At 44.7% G+C, this 22956-nt stretch overlaps 1 protein-coding gene across 2 annotated transcripts in view; it reads right to left on the reverse strand.

The window, feature by feature from the left end:
• The window catches only part of WWP2 (WW domain containing E3 ubiquitin protein ligase 2), a 145268-nt gene that overhangs the window by 64607 nt on the left and 57705 nt on the right, over nt 1-22956 (reverse strand). For both annotated transcript variants that reach the window (XM_080829651.1, XM_080829650.1), the window contains 2 exons: nt 15273-15410; nt 13360-13456 (listed from right to left, as the gene is read on the reverse strand). In XM_080829651.1, the coding sequence (XP_080685777.1) occupies nt 13360-13456; nt 15273-15410 (235 nt within the window). The remainder of the gene's footprint in view (nt 1-13359; nt 13457-15272; nt 15411-22956) is intronic.

A 22956-nucleotide genomic window follows, 5' to 3' on the forward strand; every position in this document is an offset into this window, starting at 1 on the left:
CATTTCTGTGATATGATGTCCTTTTATGAGACAAGCGTCGAAGATTCAACATTCACTTGGGAATTTCAACTATATATAAGTGAGGCATTACTGTTCTTAATGGGTAACATTCTCCTATGGTACAGTTCAGCTACAGGGACTTTACACATTCTTTTCCCAAAAAAAGACATATTTATGTATCAACTTATGTCTGGTTCCAATGTCAACCTAAAAAGTTGCAAAGATTTGAAAAGAATAGTCCATGCAAACGGTTCAGTATGGAAATACCAGTCATGGAGAAAAAAACAGATGAAACAGGAGAGAGTGAGCAGGCAGTGGGAACCCACCATGATCTTGGTGGTTAGGCTATGCCCTGGAAAGCACAAGGCAGTCCTGATAAAAAGTCTCCCCTACACCCTGGGCCCCTGAAATCATCACTTCTCAGGAGAAGTGGCGCCAAGGAATGTAAACTAGTAGCAAGACCCACCCCGAAGTTTTGGCAAATACGGAGCAAGAACACAAGACTCTTTCAACTCAACAAATATTTATTGAGCTGCTGCTACGTGCAGCAAGGCACTATTCTAGGCTCTGCTAAGGACAGAAAGATGAATAATGTACAGATGCCTTTAACACAGTATTTGGCTGAGAGTTTGGCGCCACTCCCCTGCACCTTCTCCCCCTCCAAAAAGAAGTCACTCCTCGGTAGTCTGTAATTCATAATTCATTCTTTTCTAAGCTGAAAGCAAAACTGAATGATGTGATTTAAAATAAATCTTTCTTAAGCCTTTTCTAAAGGTAAAATTAAAAAAAAAAAAAGAAAACAAACAAACCTTGTCTTATGCTCTCCTCCTTTGCGAAATAATTTGGACTACATTCTACCCTGTGTTTTCACTACTTTCATTTTTGAAAAATTCTTGTCATTTTGTCATTAAAACCTTGTACCTTTCAAAGGCTATTTGTCTACACAAAGTAGACCAAACCAGTTAGGCATGCTCAATAGTAAAGGCAAACAAAATATTCAGACGGGGGCGCCTGGGTGGCTCAGTGGGTTAAAGCCTCTGCCTTCGGCTCAGGTCATGATCCCAGGGTCCTGGGATCAAGCCCCACATCAGGCTCTCTGCTCAGCAGGGAGCCTGCTTCCCTTCCTCTCTCTCGGTCTGCCTCTCTGCCTACTTGTGGTCTCTGTCTGTCAAATAAATAAATAAAATCTTTAAAAAAAAAAAAATTCAGGGGCACTTGGGTGGCTCAGCGGGTTAAAGCCTCTGCCTTCAGCTCAGGTCATGATCCCAGATCGAGCCCCACATCAGCCTCTCTGCTCGGCGGGGAGCCTGTTTCCTCCTCTCTCTCTGCCTGCCTCTCTGCCTGCTTGTGATCTCTCTCTGTCAAATAAATAAATAAAATCTTAAAAAAAAAAAAATTCAGACAGGGAGCAAGCGAATAAGTTCCTGTTCTCTTCACACCGCTGATGCTGAATTTCACACTCCATTATCAAATAATCAGCGAGCTAAAGCTGACTTCAATTCATCAAGACCAAGAAAAGGCACAGCAAACACAGGCTTAAAGTGCAAAGTCAGCCCAGAGATAGGGAAAAAAAAGGCAGCACAGAAAAGGCAAGAGGATGGTGAAAACAACTCCAAGGATATCCAGAAACAAAGAAACATAAACGGCCTGTAGAAGTTTCAAGATAGACACTATCATACTGGTATTTTAAAAATATAGTTCAGGGGCGCCTGGGTGGCTCAGTGGGTTAAGCCTCTGCCTTCGGCTCAGGTCATGATCCCAGGGTCCTGGGATCGACCCCCACATCGGGCTCTCTGCTCAGCGGGGAGCCTGCTTTTCCCTTCCTATCTGCCTGCCTCTCTGCCTACTTGTGATCTCTCTCTCTGTCAAATAAAAAAAAAAAATAAAAATAAAAATACAGTTCAATGGCGTCACAAGCAATACCACCTAAAATACAAACACCAAAAATGTTGAAACTAAATGGGTGGGGGGAAAATATGCCAAGCAAAACAAAACAAAAAGAAGCTGGGACAGCTATGCTAATGTCAAACCAAATAGGTTTTTTACAATAATTTTTACAAATCAGGTGTAATTTACATAGAGTTAAATTTGCGCTTTTTAGGGGTACAGTCTAACGAGCTGTAATGAATGTATACAATCGTGCTACCACCACCACAATGAAGACATAGGGGATTTCTATCACCCCCAAACATTTCTGGTGCCCTTTTGCAGTTAATCCCACCACCCACCCCCGTCAATTCCTAGAAACTGCTAATTGGATGTCTATCCCTATAATTTTGCCTTTTCCAGAATGTTATATAAATGGATTCATACACAATGTAGCCTTTTGTGAATAGGTTCCTGCACTTAGTATAATACTTTTGAGTGTCATCTATGTTGTTGTAGGTTGTTCCTTTTCATCCTTCAGACCAAATAAATTTCCAAAGAAAAAGTACTAAAAAAGGAGGATCGCAAGATAAAGATAAAAAATTCAATTTGCACATAACTCAGATTTCAAGTTCATAGCGTAGACCCAATAAAATAATCTTGAGAAATGCATAAAGCAGAAGTTCACAGACACAATCTGGCCCTACCTAGTGCTGCCCTCATCTCCTATTTTCCCACCACTCCCTCCACACCAACCACCAGACTGGCCTCCCTACCCTTGCTCCACCTCCAAAGGCCTTGGCAGAAACTATTCCTCTGCCCAAATATTCTTCCTCCCAGAGATGCTCATGGTCAGCCCTCATCTTCTAATCTTTGTTGAAAGGTCATCTTCTTAATAATGCCTCTCTGACTGCCTGTTTATTCCTGAATCTTGTCATTAAATAATACAGATATAGATAGAGATACATAGACATATTGCATTGGTCAGATTTATTTTTTAAATAATAAAGATCAGGGGCACCTGAGTGGCTCAGTGGGTTAAGCCTCTGCCTTCGGTTCAAGTCATGATCTCAGGGTCCTGGGATCAAGCCCCACATGGGGCTCTCTGCTCAGCAGGGAGCCTGCTTCCTTCTCTCTCTCTATCTGGCTCTCTGCCAACTTGTGATCTCTCTCTCTGTGTCAAATAAATAAATAAAATATTTTTTAAAAATTTAAAAAATCAGGGGCACCTGGGTGGCTCAGTGGGTTAAAGCCTCTGCCTTCGGCTCAGGTCATGATCCCAGGGTCCTGGGATCAAGCCCCAAATCGGGCTCTCTGCTCAGCAGGGAGCCTGTTTCCTTCTCTCTCTCTGCCTGCATCTCTGCCTACTTGTGATCTCTGTCTGTCAAATAAATAAATAAAATCATTTAAAAAATTTTTTAAAAACAAAAATTTTTAAAATCAAACTATAAAATAAATAAATCAGTAAAATCAGATCAATAAAATCAATAAAATAAAAATCAATAAAATAAGATCAATAAAATCAGAAAAAAGAGGAACACTCTGGGATTCTGCAAGGCACAGGATATACATTTCCAGAAAGAACTAGTCCACAAGGTTAAACCTACAAATAGGTCAGGTGGGCCTTTGTGGGTATAATTTTGGCAGGATGCTTGAACCAGAAGCCAGAATGAAATGAACTAATACCTAAAGGGAAATAAGGAAGGGAGCCACAAAGAATACTGAGGCCAATAGCTTCACTATATTTTTAATAAGTTAAGGGTACATAATAACTTCAGAACACTGGTGAAGCATCATGCTCTATAAACTCTGTAATTCAGTTCTGGAACTTTTCATCTAAATGCAAAACTTAAATATAGAATTGTTTCAGTGTTTGAAAGGAGTCATTCTATCAAGGCTACTGAGTACACCATCATAGAGACAGTCACTAAACTAAACCCCAAAGTTCCACCTCCACAAACCTTGCCACTCTCAAAACGAGTCATCCAGCACCAACAGAATCCTAAAGGAAAAGTCTAACCTCATCACGCCATACTACGCCATAAACTGGCATTAGCAACCCCCTTCCCCGCTGTCCCCATCTGTCCAAAGCATCTGCCATCAGTTCTGTTCTGCTCTTTAATCACCACAGACCCAAGCTGCCTAAGTAACAGTGACTAAAAAGCCATTTCTCCAAGACCCATACTCTTTTACTTTGCTTCTTTGTAAATCCTCTCCCTTTCAACCACAATTTCTAGAACTGAGAAATTCCAAAATCCAGATACAGACCTAATTAAAGAGACATCACCACTGTGCCCTCACTGTGGTGACCCTTATAATGGCCCCGTTGTTCAATGTCAGAATTACATTTTGTTTTGCTCTGTATTTCTTAAAGTTTGGTTTTCATTCCTCCCCCTGTGGATACACTTTCAGATTGTGACTACCTCAAGGCCACATGACCACTAACACCAATCCCAACCATTCTGGAAGATGCCATTTTAAAGAGACAGCTTCATAAGCTCCTTCCCCCTCCCCATTTCTTATTTCCATGAATAACATCACAAAGCGCTGAGTCCTCTCTATTCCTGCTCTTCACGCTGTCTCATTAGTCAATCAACCAGTCCTGCTCAATGATGACACCTTGTAGGTATTTCTCTTGACTTCTCTCCATTCTGCCACTGCTCAAGGCCAGTCATCAACTTCTATCTCACCAATTCCTACAACAGTCCTCCTCTTGGTCCCCGGTTCTAAACTCAACCTCCACCGTGGCAGACACTCCGGCCTTCTTCTATTGCAATCCTGACTGTGTGCGTGGAAGGCAGCTGGCGGGGCAGTAGCAGTTTCCTGACATCTGGATTGCAGATGCAAGGCTGTGACCTTGAAACTAAGGTTCCTCCAGCCCATACAAAGACTTCTGTAAACACCTAATTCCCCATATTAAATCCCTTCTGCTCAAAATACCTAGAGTGGTTTCTGCTTCCTACAATGAACCCTAAGTGATACAGCTTCAAATTTATGCATTTCATACATTTCTGGATCATTTATCACAAAAATAGCATACCATGCCCTTGCTCAAAATTCAGTGGTTCCTTAGTTCCAAAGAATAAAATCTCAAGTCCTCAGTAAAGCATAAAGGCCCTTTATGAAATGGTCTTGCCTTCTTACCCTCACCTATAGCAGGGATCAGCAAACTGTCCAAAAAAGGCCAAAGAGCAAATATTTTAGGCTTTGCAGACCACCGGATCTCTGCCGCAGCTACATAACTCTGCCCCTTTGGAGCATAAAAGGGGCCACAGACAGTATGTAAATGAATAAGCATAGCTGTATTCAAATAAAATATTATTTACAAAAACAGGTGCTCAAGAGAATTAAGACGAGCCACAGACCAGGGGAAAATATTTGCAAAAGACATATCTGATAAAGGACTGTCACTCAAAATATACAAAGAACTCTTACAAGTCAACAATCAGAAAAGAAACCACCCAAGTAAAAAATAGACCAAAGACCTGAACAGACACCTCACCAAAGATGATACATAGGTGGCAAAAAAACCTATGAAAGGGAGAACGCTCTTGCACTGTTGGTAGGAATGCAAACTGGTGTAGCCACTCTGGAAAAGAGTACGGAGATTCCTCAAAAAGTTAAAAATAGAGCTACCCTATGACCCAGCAACTGCACTACTAGGTATTTACCCAAAGGATACAAAATACAAATTCGAAGGGGCACATGCACCTCAATGTTCCCAATGTTTATAGCAGCATTATCAACAATAACCAAACTACAGAAAGAGCCCAAATGTCCATTGAATGATCAATGGACAAAAAAGATGGGGTATGTGTGTATGTGTATATAAAATGGAATATCAGCCATCAAAAAGAATGAAATCTTGCCATTTGCAATGACGTGGATGGAGCCAGAGGGTATAATGCTAAGTGAAATAAGTTAAAGACAAATACCATACGATTTGACTCATATGTGGAATTGAAGAAACGAAACAAATGAATACAGTGGAAGAGTTAAAAAAGAGAGAGAAGCAAACCATAATGATAGAGAACAAATTGAGGGTTGGCGGTGGGGGGGGGTTAAATGGGTGATAGGTATTAAGGAGGGCACTTGTGATCAGCTCTGGGTGTTGTACGTAAGTGATGAATCACTAAATTCTACATCTGAAACCAATTTTATCATATATGTTACCTAACTATATTTAAATAAAAACTTGAAAGAAAAAAAAGATGCTGTACATCATATGTCATCAAGAAAATGCAAATTAAAACAGCAATATTAGTGAGGGTACGGAACAATAGGGACTCTCTTTCATTGCTGGTGGGAAGGCAATATGGTGCAACCACTCTGGAAGACAGCCTGGCAGTTTCTTATAAAATGAAACATACTGTTACCATATACCCCAGCAGTCACTCTCCTTGGTACCTGAAGGAGTTGAAACATGTACACACACACAAAAAAACCCTGCACAGAGATGTTTATAGCAGCTTTATTCATGGTTGTCAAAACCTGGAAAGAATCAAGCCTATTCTTCAGTAGGTGAATGGATGAATCAACTGTGGTACGGCCAATGGAGTATTATTAAGCGCTAAAAAGAAATGAGCTCTCAATCCATAAAGAGACATGAAGGGAGCCTAAATGCATATTACTGAGGAAAAGCAGCCAATCTGAGCCACATACTTTGATTCCAATTATATGACGTTCTAGAAAAGGCAGCTTTTGGAGACCATAAAAGAATCAGTGGTTGCAGGAGTGAGGGTGAAAGAAGGATGAAAAGGTAGAGCACAGAGGATTCTCAGGGCAGTGAAACTAATCTATATGACACTATAATGGTGGGTAAGTGTCATTGTAAGTTCACCAAAACCCACAGAACGTACAACACTGAGAGTGAATTGTAATGCCAACTACGGACTTTGGGGATAATGGTGTGTCCGTGCAGGTTCATCAACCATTTAACAAATGGGCTATGCCAGTGTGTGATGTTAACAGAAGGCGAGACTGTATATGTGGGGGCAGGAGGTGGATGGGAAATCTCCACTCAATTTTGCAGTAAACCTAACATTGCTCTTTAAAAAACCCCCAAAACCAAAACAAACAAACGGGCGGCATCCTAGAGCTGGTCTGTGAACCAGTTTGCTATAGCTATCTCCGCAAATATCTTTCATACTGACATTAGCAAATGCCTAATAGTTCCTCAAATATGCTAAGTTCTCTTTATTCTGCCTTGCCTTTGACCATGCTGTACCCTCTCCCTGGAGTGACCTTCCTTACGCTGATACCACACTGGTCTGCTAACTCCTTCCAAAGTACAGCTCAAACGTGGGAGGCATTCCCCAAAACCCCCAGGTGGATTCAGGAACACTTCCCACTACCTTCCTCTCGCATGTGAACTCACCACCACTACACAGTCCATTGCGCTACACTGATGGTCACCTTCGTACCTCCCACTAGATGTCCTTGATGACAGGGAGCATGGCTTCCCATCTTTTTGCCACCACAACCTAGCTCAGAGCCTAGCATTCTTATCTGTGGAACCAATATTGCCTTCAAGTGCAGACATCTGCCTTACCTTGTCCTAGTTCCTGAAAAGTTCCCAACCAGCTTTCTGACACACACCACACCTCTCTAGGCTCACGGAGAAGAAATGCCCCCAAAATACCTACAAAATACATAGATCTGAAGACGTAAGTGTATAATAATGTATAGTGCAGGATTTTAATTACTGCAAAATTAATAATGTATAAATGAATGTGTAATTAATCTCCATGATTACCTTCCAATGCCTTGCTTTGACAATGCAGTGAGGCTCCTGTCCACGGTCTCAATCCTATTCCAAATAAACCAACTACTTAGGAAAGAGTCCCTTGCAAGCAGGGACTGAATCTTAGTTATCTCTAAAGGAACAAATGAATTCCACTTATTTCTCCTGTTACTCCTCTCTCTTCCTGAGCAATCCTGAGGCTCTACCCAGATGTGAAGTAGAAGCTGTTGGGTGGGAGGCTTGCATGAAAACTGTCAAGGTGTTCAACCGTGTTTCATGCTGACCGGGTGACATCTCTAAGTAACTACAGTTTGGTCATCTCAAGTGCAGGAGAAGTAGCAGTGGCCAACGATGACTGAGAAAATGGCCCAATGCCCAAAGGCTCAACTCCCATTCTGTCCGTGCCTCTGTCCGCATTAGCTTTGCTTCCCAAACCCCCTTGGCCCTCCCAGTACTCCCAGCAGTGTTCCCAGCAGACTCACGCCCTGTTGAGTTTATTTTTCTTTCCTTTCTGGGCTCGGCTGTCTGCAGACACAGCTGATGAGCTATTTAGAGCTCACCAGAGACCTTGGGGCTTTGTAAGTCCCCGAGACGATAACTCTTTTAAATCTTCAGAGGTCAATAATGCCAAGGCAAGGGAGTCAATAAATTTCATATGCTTTCATCAAAGCAGGACAAAAAGGAAAAGAGGAAAGAAGGGTGGGTGAAAACTCTATCAGAAGAGGTTCTGAAACTTCTACATATAGAAGAATCACAGGGGAGCATGTTAAAACATGAGGTCTGCCCAACACTGGCCAGTACTCACAGCTGACCATGGATGTGGGCTAATTCCAGGTCTCCATCCCCTCACACCAAACACACAGAGGCACATACATCCCTGCACATCTGCATCTACGCTTCCACAAAACAAATGTGGACACGCACGACAAAGGAAAATTAATTGCTTAAGCTCCTTACAGCTTCTTCAACTAGATCTCTTTCAGTTTTCAGGCCCATTCATGAAATTCAACACCTCCCCTTTTTGTCTCCCCAGTTCCCTATACAACTGTGGAAAATCTACAGGGATTCTTGACTGAGGAGCTAATTGGTCAAGTCAGAAGGCATCTCCAGCTGTGCTTGGAGGAGCAGCATGGCTCACAGACAGCCCTGAGGGTTTCAGCTGTGAGCTGGGTTTCCCTCCTTGCCCTGATTTCACAGAACGGTTGGGGAAGCGGGGAGAAAAAACTCACAGGTGACAGAGCATCAGCGAAGTACGGAGGACTCACACATCCTGACTTTCTACTCTTCAGTCTCGAATTACACACTCATTTCTAACCGAACAGTACCTCTGGAAACAGCTGTCAGTACCGGTGCGGATCCCCTCTGCCGGGTCCTTTCCCTCCACGGACGCCCCATTGGTGGCTTCTCTCGTTCACGGTTCACTCTCTCCACTGGTCAGTCCCTGAGATACCGTACTGAACCCTCGCACAAGGGACCACAGTCTCTCTGCAAACTCCCACTTCCACTCTCTCCTCGGTCTTTCCCCCCACACCCACAGATTTCTTCTCCCTCTGAACTGCCCGGAACGCTCACAGTTTTATCTGCCTGTTGCACACAGATCTCATGTATGATGAAGACTGTGAACCGGCCATGGAAAGGGGAGGCCATGCTCCTGGCAAGCCGTGTGCAGTGTGCGCACGGTACCAGGCACATATCAGATCTGCAAAACCTGAATTGACTTAGGCACCGTTCCCAAAGTCAGCCCTCATTCCAGCAAAATAAAATAAACGCTTGGGGATTATTAAAGGGTGTGGTAGGTACTCCCTGTGCCAACGAACATGCGCTCTCCCAGGGGGCTCCGTCACACACCAGGCCCGCTCCACCACTGCCCTGGAAGAAGGAACACTGGCTGAGGACGCTGGGCAGGATGACACGGACAGAATCCGGGGGCGCCACGTAATCACGCCCACTCCAGTCAAACACTAGTGTCAGGCCAGGCCTCTCAGGCCACCAACACTAGTGCTGTTCGGACACATTATCTGGCAGTGGCCAGCTTCCATCTGGAACCCGTTCCCCTAACTCCCAAACTAAATTCTCATGCCTCAGACTGAGGTGACAGGAGCACGACCTCTGTGGCCAATGTAAAGCACCGACTTCGAATCAGTGGCTACTGCTACATAGATCAACCAGGCAGAAGGAAGAGAAGTGATCGTTATGGAGCCTGAAGAAATCCTAAGTTCTGACATCTGTCTGCCTCAACAGCAAATGACAGTGTCCCCAACCTAATACCATTGCTGTTCGGTTTTCTTAGATTGACAGAGGACACTTCTTCCTTTTTTATTGTGAAATAAATCATGCAAACCAAAGAATACATTAAATATATGTTCAGTTCAAAGATGAGTAGGATGAACACTCGAGGACGCCCCCCCCGCCCGTATTCACAAGGCTGGGAAATTTCCGTGTGCTTTTTCCTCGTTTTACGCACATCCAGCCCCACAGTGATAACCAACCTACTAAATTCGAGGTCACTTATTCCCTTCCATTTTTTATGGCTTTACTGGTTATGGAGGCATCCATAAAAAATATATATGGTTTATTTTTACATTTTTAAACTTTATATAAATTACATCATACTGTGGGATTTTCCCCCCATGCCCTGCCTCTCTTGTTCAACATTATGTTTCTGAGATTCCACCATACTGATGCAACTGCCTTTCACCCATTTTAGTATGGGATGGTACTTCACTGTAAGACTATACAACAATTATAGTCACTGTAAGACTATACAACAATTTATATTACTTTACTCAACCAGACCCACTGACAGCATACTAATACGGTGTGTCTATAAATCAGTTTATGCCACATGATAAAATAACTAGGGATGTTTCACCCAATTATTCTTTTTTATTTATTTACTTATTTATTTGAGAGAGTGAGAGAACACAAGCAGGAGGAGTGGCAGAGGGAGAGGGAGAACCAGGCTCCCTGCTCAGCGGGGACCCACGCTGAGCAGGGAGCCCAATGCGGGGCTCATTCCCAGGACCCCCAGGATCACGACCCAAGACGAAGGCAGGTGCTTAATGGACTAAGCCACCAAGGCACTGCTCACCCAATTCTTTTTAAAGAGTAAGCAACCCTAAATAAAACCCTTAGATGGTTCCAGTTCGACAGCTTAATAAAGGAGGCGGAAGGAGAGGAAAAGATGTTTGACTTCACCACCTGCACCTTCATGGACACGTCAGAGCATCTTTGATCAGAGTGAACAGCACCCAAGTCCAAAAAAAACTTACCCGCCAGACAGCAAAGGCTAAATATTTAGTCTAGGAGGCAGCAGGCAGAATCCCATCCACTCTACCCGAGGAAACCAAGGACAGCAGAGGACTGTCCTTGAATTCTGAAGGTTTGATTCGTCACCCTGCTAATTACAGACCTTGATGCAAAAACATCAGCCAGGTCACACTTCCCAGATCTGCAGGCGAGGAAACGGGTTCAAAGGAGAGTCTCCAGAGCAAAGGCAGCCCCTACTACTATCCCTGAGCACTCTCAGTGTGCAAGGCCCTCACTCAGCCTGACACGGCTCATCTCAGTTAATTCTGACAACGACCCCGTGATGCAGGCGATATCCCCATTTTGCATCTGAAAAAACTGAGGTGCCAAGAGGTTTAATGACTTGTCCAATATCACACAGCAAGTAAATGACGGGCCAAGACTCAATCTACTTTTTCTGCTAGTAAAGCCCCATACCCTGATCCAGCCAACTACCCTACTACCACCTGCTTGCACACACTCGTCTTCTTCAGTGCAGCGGCGACGGGGAAAACAGTTCTTAGGGACAGAGAAGACACTGCCTGCAGGGGAGCCTTTCAAAAGTGTCTGCTACTGAATGGCAGCAGGCTCCATGTGAATAAATACTTGGATGGCAGAGGCCTGTGAAAGCTCAGCAGCCATGCGTGGAAAATGCTACAGGAGCGAAGCAGACCGGGGCGAGCTCCCATACCACTCAAACTACTTGGAGAGCACGCTGCCCACCCATAGTTAATTAGCATCGAATGTCTACTGTGGCTTATGAGAAAAGGTGCATCCAATTCTTTGCTGAAGTCTGGTTGCTGCTTTATAAGACAACAACCCTCAACACAAAACAACAAAGAAGGGCTCCTAGGACATGTGAGTTTCAAGATCTACTCACTAGAGAACTTCAGAGAGCAATAAATAGGTCAAGAACTTAATTCCAAAGTTGTTAAGGGTTGGACCCTGCCTTCCAGCCCCCAAATAAGTGACATCAGTTGCATATGACACAAAACTTTCCAAGTCAGCTCAAAGACCAAGATGGCAGCTGCTAGGGCCAAAGCTAAGAAGGCATCATTCTCAGAGAGTGAAATGGTGAGGTGTTCTTCTCCGCCAGCTACTCACCACCAAAGAGATTCTGTTTTCTCTAGCTCGAGATGTCCCTCATGCCTCTGTTGACACAACATTTGCCAATTATATCATTGGTCCCTACCCTGTGAGACTTGACTATTTATCCCAACTTATAACTCATCTAGCAAGTCAAGGAAAAGAGTGAATGGTCTTCGGGGTGTGAGGCAACACCTTTGCACAGGCTCAGGGAAAAGAGAACAGGCAAATGGCACCTTGGCTTCTACTGATGCTACACACAAAAGATCCAAACATGTAACGCTCTCTTGCTCCCAACACCTCCCTGGCCAACCCTTAAAACCACTGAATCCAGAGACAGCTGATGGCTGTCATTACAGGGATCTTTCAAGATGCTATGGGTAGGGGCACCTGGGTGGCTCAGTGGGTTAAAGCCTCTGCCTTTGGCTCAGGTCATGATCCAGGGTCCTGGGATCAATCCCCACATCGGGCTTTCTGCTCAGCAGGGAGCCTGCTTCTCTTCCCCTGTCTCTGCCTGCCTCTCGGCCTACTTGTAATCTCTGTCTGTCAAATAAATAAATAAAATGTTAAAAAAAAAAAAAAAAGATGCTGTGGGTACTGGCTGAAGTCATACTGTGTTTCTCAAAGCATTACTCCCACTCCCTCCCTGGGATTTGTTCAGGAAGACTAATTTTACTAGTTTTTTCACCTACTCTCTGCAGATAGTAACGATTTACAAACTACACTCATAAGATTTTTTTCCCTAACATTTCCTTTAAACATCTGGAGATTTTGTACACCATGATAAATAATTAAATAAATAAATAAATAATTTTTAAAGAGTCCCCAACTCCATCCTCCCCATCTCTCTAACATACCTGGGAATTCAGGTGGCGTGGAAGTGAATTTGCACTGTTAATCCACACATAAGATGGGTATGTCAATAAATAAAATTAAGTCATTCCTCATAGCTATAATAAGTATAACATAACTCAGACTCCAAGAGCAGGAGGGAATCATGGATCACCCCCAGAAATAGAAATGCACAACAGAAAATCTCACATACAAAGAACCATTGCTCTAAGCATTTCTGTGTGTATCCCAAAAGGATAACTGTGGTCACTGCCCCCGTAACATAAAACACCAGTTAAGCTCTGTTCGACAGTCTCTCTTACCCAAATAACCAGCTTAGCCAGTCCTGATCGCTGACAAGGAACCCCTGACCCTCCCGAGAATCCTGAATTCTGTACTCCCTTCTGGACCTCCTTAACACAGTGAGTCAGTTGGAAATTTCCAATAGTTTCTAACATTAATTGTTCCCCGCCACCTCCCAACAGGTTTTCAATAGCTTTGAGCACCTTCCTAGCTCCTCCTCATCCACAAGAGGGGGCTCTTACCGCGATCTCCCACCAAAGCAGTTTGTGCTGGGGGGCTGGTGCCGGTTCTCTGGAGCAACAGCGGTCCCGCTGGATTCTCGCGAAGGTGGCTGGGATCCTAAACAGGAGACCCATCACAAGAAAAGACAGAAACATTGAGAAGCTCCAGCTTTGTTTGAGATGTGGCTCAGGAACAAAGTCCAGTTCGTGCATCCGAGAGCCCCACTACATGGGACCCTGGCAGTCTAGCCAGCTGCGGCCTCCAGCAGGAACAGGAATAGGGACAGCCAGATGGGATTCGAGCAGGGCCCCAGAGCAGAGGCGCTCAAACCTGGGAAACAGCTCTTCTTCTCCAAGACCTTCAAGAACATCTGAGGCACTTATAAGCAACTTGCCTTGTGCATTTAATAAACTTCAGCCGTATCATAGGAGACAGAGAGCAGATACTGACCAGGCAAGGTAGGGGCAAGCAGTGGGAGCATCTGTCCATATTGCAACCAGAAAGCTTTTTAAAAATCCAAAGCCAATTCAATTCAAATCAAATCATGACACTCTTTTGCTCAAGACTCCTCAACAGCTTTCGGCTTCTTAGGATGAGGTCCAAAATCCTCACCAAGGTCTTCGAGACTGTGGTCATCTGAACTGACCTGCTCTTATGGGCTTACCTGCCATCACTCTCCTTCTTGCTCTCCCTGGTCCAGCCACCCAGACCACCTCTGCTTCCACTGCAGGCCAAGCTTACTTCCACCTCAGGGCCTTTGCACAGGGGATCCCTCTACCTCTTATTTAGCTACCCCATTCCCACACCTCCATCTTGGCCTGTCTAAACTTTTCAACTCCAGTGGGTCTCAGCTTCCTCAAAGAAATCTTTCCTGGCCCCCAATTTAAGTGAGATCCCCCTAAAGTATAAGAATCTCATATCGCCTGGTTACTTTCACTTCATAGCTTTTGTCATGATTACAATTACATAATTATTTCTTTGTTTAACTGTTTCATGTCTAACTTCCCTGCACCCACCAAGTAAATCATGAGCTCCTAGGAGTAGAGACCATATAAATTTGCCCCTGCCATCTGGCTAGCACCTGGTCCAAGATTTAGTACATACCAGGTGCTCAATTATAGAAATATGTGCAGAATGAGTTAATAATGCATGTTTCCTCCATGCACCTACAGTACCCGAAGCATCACTCTATCCAGGGAGGATTCTCCAGTCAAGGCCCATCCAATCACTGAGATTCTACCCAAATGCCCTTAAATTAGAATTCAAATTTCACTCCCTTGAAGCTCCAGAAAGGCTGTTTAGGGCTTGGAAAGTGCTATAGTTACCTCACATTTAACGAGAAAAATTGTGGAGAAACCCAACCCATCTCAGACCTCAGACTTCATGAAATAATTTCCTGCTAGATCCAAAGGTGACTAATTTCAGACTAGATCAAAAGAAACAAACTGCCCTCATTCAGGACAGAGTGGGAGATACTCCAATTTCCCCGCTTCTGCCTGTATTTTGCTAGTGTGAATCTCTAAGACACACAGTCCTTTTTCTCAACCAATACCGTCATATAAAATTCACCTCCAAGATCCCCCAGGAAGTATAACTGTACTGGGAGGAAAAAATGGGCCCAAGTAACATTTAATAAAGACACTTTATGTTCCAGAGCCCATGTGGGATGAAAAGATATTTTCTCTGCCCTCAAAGCAAAACAACAACACACTTGACATTTATTTTGGTCCTTTATCAGAAAGCTGCCCTTAAAAAACCATGTCACAGTTTTGATCGTGCTAAGATTGTTAGGAGGATTCAGGACTAGCTACAGGCCAGGGCTGAGTGGGACCCAAAGGCAGGTACCTGGCGAGAACCAAGCCCCGGGCACCCCCCAACCCAGCCCTGCCCCACCTCATCCCGGCACAGCCCCGGGGAGCAGGGCGGCACTCACCGTCTGTCACGGCGCTGCCATTAGGCACACTTCCCAGATCAACAGTTGGCCCGTCCAGGAAAATTGTCAGCTCACCACCCGAGACAACACCGCCTTTGTTCTCCGTCTGCAGGTTCAGGGTCAGCTGCGTGTTCTCCACTGTTGAACACGAAAAGCAACAGGGATGGACTAAACCAAATGCACCCCAAGTTAAGATTCTGTAAGTTCTCTGCCCTCATTTAACCTACTCTGGCACCCCTGGCAATATTTTTCTGTCACTTCGAATCTGTCTTGTGGCATGGAAAGAGGAATGGGAAGGAACAGGTCTCATTGTCATGACTGTTGTATTAGACTGCGGGGAAAGGCTGGACTCTTGTTTTTCTAAACACATTGTATCTTTATAATTTCAATGTGACTGATTTGTTTGGTTATACTTGCAGGACTGTGATAAAAGTCCAGAGATACTGATGGCATATAGAGGAAGCAGTGAGAAGCAGCATCCCACTACCCATATAAAGATTGGTGGCAAAAAAGAAGAGAAACAGGTCAGGAGACCCTGAGGAAATGTCATCAGGAGTCATCTCTAGATGAAGAATTAAAGGGGCTTCTTCTCAGATTATCTGTATTTTAAAAAATATTGGTTTTAATTTTCACTTCTGAAGATGTTTCACTTAGAAATAAGGAAAAATGTTTAAGCAACAGGAGTTCAACAAAGGTAAGTCAGCCCCACAACAGTCACACGGCCCTGAGTTAGTTCCTGAGGAGAAAGCAGTCGACAAGTGGCTCTGTGAGGAGTAAGAAGGCACCTCGCTGTCGCCTGGCCCCCAGAACACCAGGCAGTCAAGTCCTGTGGGCGAGCAAGAAGAATTGGAAAACCACAGCAGAAAAACAGAACAAACTGACACGAGGCAGAAGCCCCAAGCCCTCCATGGTCTGGAAACTGCTGCACCCCACCCCCCAAACCTCACCACCAAGCTTGGCCTGTTTTCCCCAACTAGAATAGAAACACCCAGGCACACAATTTTTGTCCGTTTGGTTGCTGTTAAATCTCAGTGACCGCCCAGTTACTGCTCAGGAGCTAAAACCTCCAGTTCAGGGTCATTCGGTAATGACCGAGAGAACAGCATTTATGAGGATTTCCAAAGGGCACGTGGTTGTTCCATGCCTTCCCACACCTTACAGAGCCAGGCTAGGAGAGCACCACATATTCCAACCTCCTTCCCCACCCACCACCGATGAAACCACCTGCTCTACTCTATCTCTTAATTGCTACTCTATTATTATAAGCTATCTCACTGGTTTTCCATCACGAGGCAGCATATGCATTAAAAAGTCTCTCTTTTAAGTACTTTCTAGAAACAACCTCCAACTAAAAAAGCCAGCCCCAAACCTAAGATACAGGCACAATCCTTTAAGAACTAAGGAAAAGTCTGATCAATTTAAGGATCTACTGTAAGAATGTGGAAACCAGTTACCTTTGCCTGTTCAAGGTCTCCTAAGTATCTCTACCTTCCCTCACTCTCTCTTGCCTGTAATGGATCTCTCCAAGTCCTTTTGAGCCTGTTGCTACTTTCAGTCAGTTTCACTCAGGGGCTTGGTGAGCTCCAAATATTTCTATAAAGTAATACCTGTAATCTGAAAACGAGTTCCTTCAAAAGTCTAGCTGTTGGGAAAGAACTGAGGCCTTTTGACCACCAGCACCCCTTTGCAAGCCTTGCAAATGAGCCACCCAGAAAGGAGGGCCTCCAGTCCCAGTCGAGCCTTCAGACGACTGTGGTCCAGCGACCGTATGGACTACAACCTCATGAGAGATCCCAGGCCAGATCTCCCAGCTAAGCCACTCACAAATCCTGACCCACTGAAACCCACAGATAATAAATACTTATTATTATTGCTTAAAAGAGAAGTCAAGGGGTGTCTCCCTACTGTACTATGCAGGGATCCAGGGCCTAAGTCCCTAGCAGGTAGTACAGCACAGAGGTTCAGGATGGGCACCAGCCAGGCAGACTGGGTTCAAATCTCAGTTCCACTACTTAGTAGCTATTGCATTATACAAATTATTTAACACGAGCCTCAGTCTCCCCACCTGGAAAACAGGAATAGCAAGACCACATTTATTAGGGCCCCGCAGGCTCCTAATAGCCTGTCATTTTTATTATCTCCCTGTTGACTTTCCTGTCTTCAGGCTGAAGAGTCCCAATTTCTCTTGGTCTAACTTGTTCACTGCGAAGGTGTACTTCTCTGGACCTTTTGGAGCCTTTTCCAGGTTGTAGCAACAAACTTCAAAAAGTCTTCCAAGGTGAGCTACCTAGCCATCCCAAGGACCAATCACCTTCTCATCTTGTTTCTAGGACACTTCCAAAAATGCCCTGCCTTCTGAACTCAGAAATGTGCTGGGATGAGCATTCCAAAAGGGTTCCTTGATTCTTTTCTCCGCATCTCAAAGACCATTATTTTACAAATGGAGTGTGGGCATGGCTTTCCCTCCTTTCTGGAGGGATGATATTGGTCAAAGGGAAGCTAGGGGAGCCCCAGGCTTCTTGTTGCTTATTTCAAACTCCTGAAAGTCATACTGCCATAGGCATAACTTGAATTTTTCTCTACACGGTCTCATCTTAAGGTCCCAACTTAGCTCTTCTCTCTACCCATTAGTCACGTCCAGTAGTCGTTATATACTTGTAGGCTCAGAAGTGACCTTGCAAAGCCTTGAGATACGTCTTACCTTCCAAATAACCTAGGGAGGAGGTACATCTTTCCTCTTTAAACAAAACTTTTCAGACCATAATTCCTCCTTTGTTCTATTTACTAAAAAAAGAGAGTCAGAGAGACCTCTGACCATCGCCGTCCTCACCAAGTGATCAAATGAAGCAATCCTAAGAGCGAGACCACCTTACACACACACACACACACACACACACACACACACACTTCCTGATGTGATGCAGCATGAGGCACACAACATCACTTTTAAAGTCTTCTTGCTAAAAGCACTGAGCCTGAATTCAATTAAGCCACTCAATCTCCTTCCCGACATACATGAAATAAGGGGACAGAGAAATAAATTCAACAATGCCATGAGGAAGCAATCAGACAAATCCAGAATATGGGACATCTATACAATAACTGTCCTGGGCTCTTCAAAAAGACAATGTCATTAAATACATTTCTTTTCTGAAGAAAGTGGGACAAGGAGGAGACTCTTCTAGATCCAAACAAACATAACCACCAAATGCCAGGCAATGTTTTATTAAACATTAGTTTGAAAAAAATGTTCTTGGGGTGGGGCGCCTGAGTGACATAGTCAGTTGAGAATCTGATTCTTGGTTTTAGCTTAGGTCGTGATCTCAGGGTCATGAGATCGAGCCCAGTCTCCGGCTCCATGCTCAGCACAGAGTCTGCTTAAGACTCTCTCCCTCTCTCTACCCCTTCCCCCCCAACTTTCTCTCTCTCAAATAAATAAAATCTAAAAACAATATATTCTTGGGGTAAGTGGAGAAATTTACATCCAGACTGACTGGATATTAAATGTTGTCTGAAATGACTGTTAATTTTCTTAGGTTCAATAAGAACATATGGTTTTACATATGAATGTTCCTAGTCTTGAGAGATGCAAGAAGATTATGATGGTATCTACAATTACCAAATGGTTCTCATAGGAGAATAATCTGCAGTTCTGGGGAAGGAACTGTCAGGATAGCTGCAATTTACCTTCAACTGGTTCAGGGGGAAAATGCACATGCCCACAGGGCTCACACATACAGATAAAACAAATGCAACAAAATGGTAACAAGTGTGGGGTCAAGGTGGGGGGCGTCTGGGTGTTCACTGTATTCTTCTTTCCATTCTCTTGTCTGTTCGAAAATTTCATAATACAAAGTTGGAAAAGGGTTTTTTTAATTGGCAAGGCTATTAAAAAATTAAACCTCTGAGAACAGAACACCCCATTATTCTCTTTGAAAAAAAATACCTGAGCCAGGGGAGCCCTACAGTGCATAATGGGACTAAAGAAACCATTAGCTAATTGAGTGACAGACTTGAGCATACAGGGGAGGCTGAAAGGAGTTAAGTGTGGCTGGAAAACATACACTGGAAGCTTAGTTATAAATAGCAGCCTTAGCCACTTCGCCTCTGGGGCCCTCGGGTTTCACTACAGCCACGCGGACGACTCTACAAAGGGCCTTTCTCTTGCAGCAGGTCTTCCTACTGCCTTTGGAGGCACTGCTCAAACACCAAGAAATCGCTGAAAAAAAGGGGCACGGTGAGTCGACTGCCATAAACCAGAATGAGATTGTGCCCAGGAAACGCACCACTCTAGGCCTCGTCATTCCCACCCCACCCGTGGTCATGCCGTCCACGTGTGTGTAGAGAGGACCTACTAGTTGAGTCACTGAGATTTGTTTTTTAAAGATTTTATTTATTTATTTGACAGAGAGATAGAGAGTACAAGTATGCAGAGCAGCAGGCAGAGGGAGAGGGAGAAGCAGACTCCCCGCTGAGCAGGGAGCCCGATGCGGGACTCGATCCTAGGACCCTGGGATCATGACCTGAGCCGAAGGCAGCCGCTTAACCAACTGAGCCACCCAGGTGCCCCGGGTCACTGAGATTTAACAGCAACCAAACAGACAAAAATCATGTGCCTGGGTGTTTCTATTCTAGTTGGGGAAAACAGACAATTAGCAATTTTTTTAAAGACAACTGCATCATCTGTTAGAAGGTGGCAAGGGCAGGAGAAACCAATGCACAGAGGAAAGAAGAGGGTGAGTGCTAGAGATGGCAGGAGGATTTGCCGTTGTGAGAAAGGCTCGCTGGGGAGGTGACAACTGAGCAGGGACTGAAAGGAGGAGGAGCCAGGGGAAGCCGGGTAGGTGTCTGGAGGAAGAATATTCGAGAATATTCGAGGCAGAGAGAATAGGAAGCACAGAGGCCCCACACAGGAGCAGGCCTAGCGTGTCTGAGGAACGGCAGGGAGGCTGGCATGGCTGGAGTGGATGAGGGACACCATGAGCAGATGAGGGCAGGAAACAGGTCCCCAGAGCTCACAAGGAAGGCCTTGGAAGCTCCTGCAAGGTCTCTGGCATTTCCTCTGCATGAGACTGGGAGTCATTGGGGGTCTGTGAGCAAGGAAGGGCCATGAGTGGCGCTGTAGTGGAATCCCTCGGGCTGTGGGAGGAGCAAGGGCTGAGGCAGATGAGACCTGGGAGGAAGTCAGTGCGATATTCCAGGCTGGAGCAGCTGGTGGCTTGGGCCAGGACCATGGCAAGGTCTTCCAGGAACACAGTGCTTAAGGAAGACTCTACCTTGGCTTCCTCCCTAGCATGTGTTAGGAAAGACCCATGATTCCCCAAGCACATGGGCCCACCAGTCTCTCAGAGTCTTGGGGCAAAGGACAGACAGGTGCTGCAGAAAGTGCCAACTTAGAGCATGGCTTGAGGAAGTCTGAGTCAATTATAAGCAGATGGAACATATATAATGAAAATATCCCGCTGGCCAGAGGCTTTCATTCTCTGAGAAAGCCAAAGGCCTGAGCTCATGCTAACTTCAGCAGTCAACAAACGTACTTCGGTTACGGGATTGTGCCCTTCTGTTCTACATACTATCTGGTTAGCCAGGCCTTATAATGCTACGTCATGAACGTCAAGAGACAGCAGTAGAGCTGACTATCAGAACCTAGGGAAAGAATCTGGAAAATGTCAAGGACCGTGCCAGGAGAACTCTTCAAATGCTGGCATACCAAGAGAGACCAGCAAACATCCAGGTGCTTCCAAATAGAGGCACACACCACCTTGTCAAAAAGGAAAAGAGAACCCGATCAGATCAAGTCTCTTGATCTACCTCTGAGTTTACAGGAGACACAGAGGGACAGAGGAACAACAGCATGATCCGAAAGGTGGGAAAGTACAGGACAAGCTGTCCAGTTTTTGCAACACCGAACCAGTGTGGGTAAAAAGGAGGAGAACGTATCGGTTAAAAGAGACTGAAGAGACGTATCAGCGTCGTTTGGATCCTGATTCGAACAAAGCGAACAAACGGATGTTAGAAACTTTAAGACAACTAGGGATATGTAAAACTGGGCTACTTGATAATACTTAAATAACTACCATTATGCTTTTTAGGTATGAAATTGGTTTTATGCTTATGGGAGCCCTTCTCTTTTAGAGCTCCCTACTAAAATATCTGTGGATGAAATACACCTGGGCTTTAAGGAAAAATGACCGAGGGGACACCTGGGTGGCTCAGTCCATTAAGCACAGACTCTTGATTTCTGCTCACCTCATGATCTCAGGGTGATGCGATTGAGCTCCGCCAAGGGCTCTGGTCTGGGGAGGCAGGGGAGCCGGGTCTGCATGAGATTCTCTCTTCTTCTACCTCTGCCCCGCCCCAGCTTGCAGGCACACGCTCTCACTCTCAAAAAATAAGTTAAATGGGTGGGGGGGACCCTAACCCAGTAGGGGGTGGAGTAAGAAGAAAGATGAAACAGGAATGGCCACTGTCAGTCGATGGCTGTCGAGCTGCGTGACAGACACTCGTGGACTCTTCTTTCCACTTTCATGAATACATGACGTTTTCTATAATAGCTTCCCCCCCCCACCCCCAAGCCAGCATGCCTAAGGCACAAACAGTGACTGGAATCAACTAAAAATAAGAATTCGACATTACATATTCAGTCTGAAATACAAAAAGGTAGGGGAGCTACAATCAAGCTGTTTCGGGAGGACCTCCTACTCTCATTTTCCTTACTTCAAAGCCTCAGATTTGCAAGTGGCTTCAAGTTAATCATTTCCTATTGGGAAGAGCGGTTGCGTGCAATAAAGATGAGTAATATTTTTCTAAGAGTTACTTTTTCCCTTTCTTGACTTGGACTTTTTAACGTGTTTTTTGCATATGGTATTAATAAGTATAGATAAATAGGGCATGGAAGTTGCCTTCCTTATTCCAACAAAAGAGAAGATGAGGTAAACCAGAACTGCCAAACTGTGCCACTGGTAATGGGATTCAGTTACGAAATCCAGAACTCCTGCCTGGACAGCTTCACTGTGGCATGTGAAAAAGAATGTTCGACTTTAGAATCTTCTATCATCACTGCCCCTCCTGCTCACACAGCACGACAATGTATATGCATGTACACACATATCTTTTAAAAGGAAAGATCTTGGGGTGCCTGGGTGGCTCAGTCCATTAAACGTCCCACTCCTGATTTCAGCTCAGGTCTTGATCTCAGCTTTGTGAGATCAAGCACCATGTTGGGCTCCATGCTGGGTGTGGAGCCTACTTTAAAAAAAAAGAAAGATCTTATTTTTTTCTTTTTCTTCCTCACTCAGAATACAAATGTAAAGATTTACCAGGAAATGTGAGAAAAATAAAACAGGACACAAAAGTAGGATACTTTTAAGGGAGACTAAGTACTCTCGGGTCAAGTGTCTCAGAAGCCCAATGAAGATGTGATTGATCTGGTCTTAACGGAGCTGCTCAGTGGAACAAACAAACCTTCTTCCTGCCTCCCTCTGCCCTCAGTCCCATAGGCCCATCAAAAGAAAGTGAAAATAAGCAGGGCATTCATTAACAGGTCAGTGTTCATTCTACACAGAGCTGTGAAACACTGGTGCACAGAGGAACGGAACCGGAGGAAATTCCAGAAGGGCAGAGAGTAAATAGTCTCCTTTCCATTCCCCGGCTCCCTGTAACTCAGACACACACAGGCTGGAGT

This window comes from Martes martes (genome assembly GCF_963455335.1).
Source record: "Martes martes genome assembly, chromosome: 17".
Lineage (NCBI taxonomy): Eukaryota > Metazoa > Chordata > Mammalia > Carnivora > Mustelidae > Martes > Martes martes.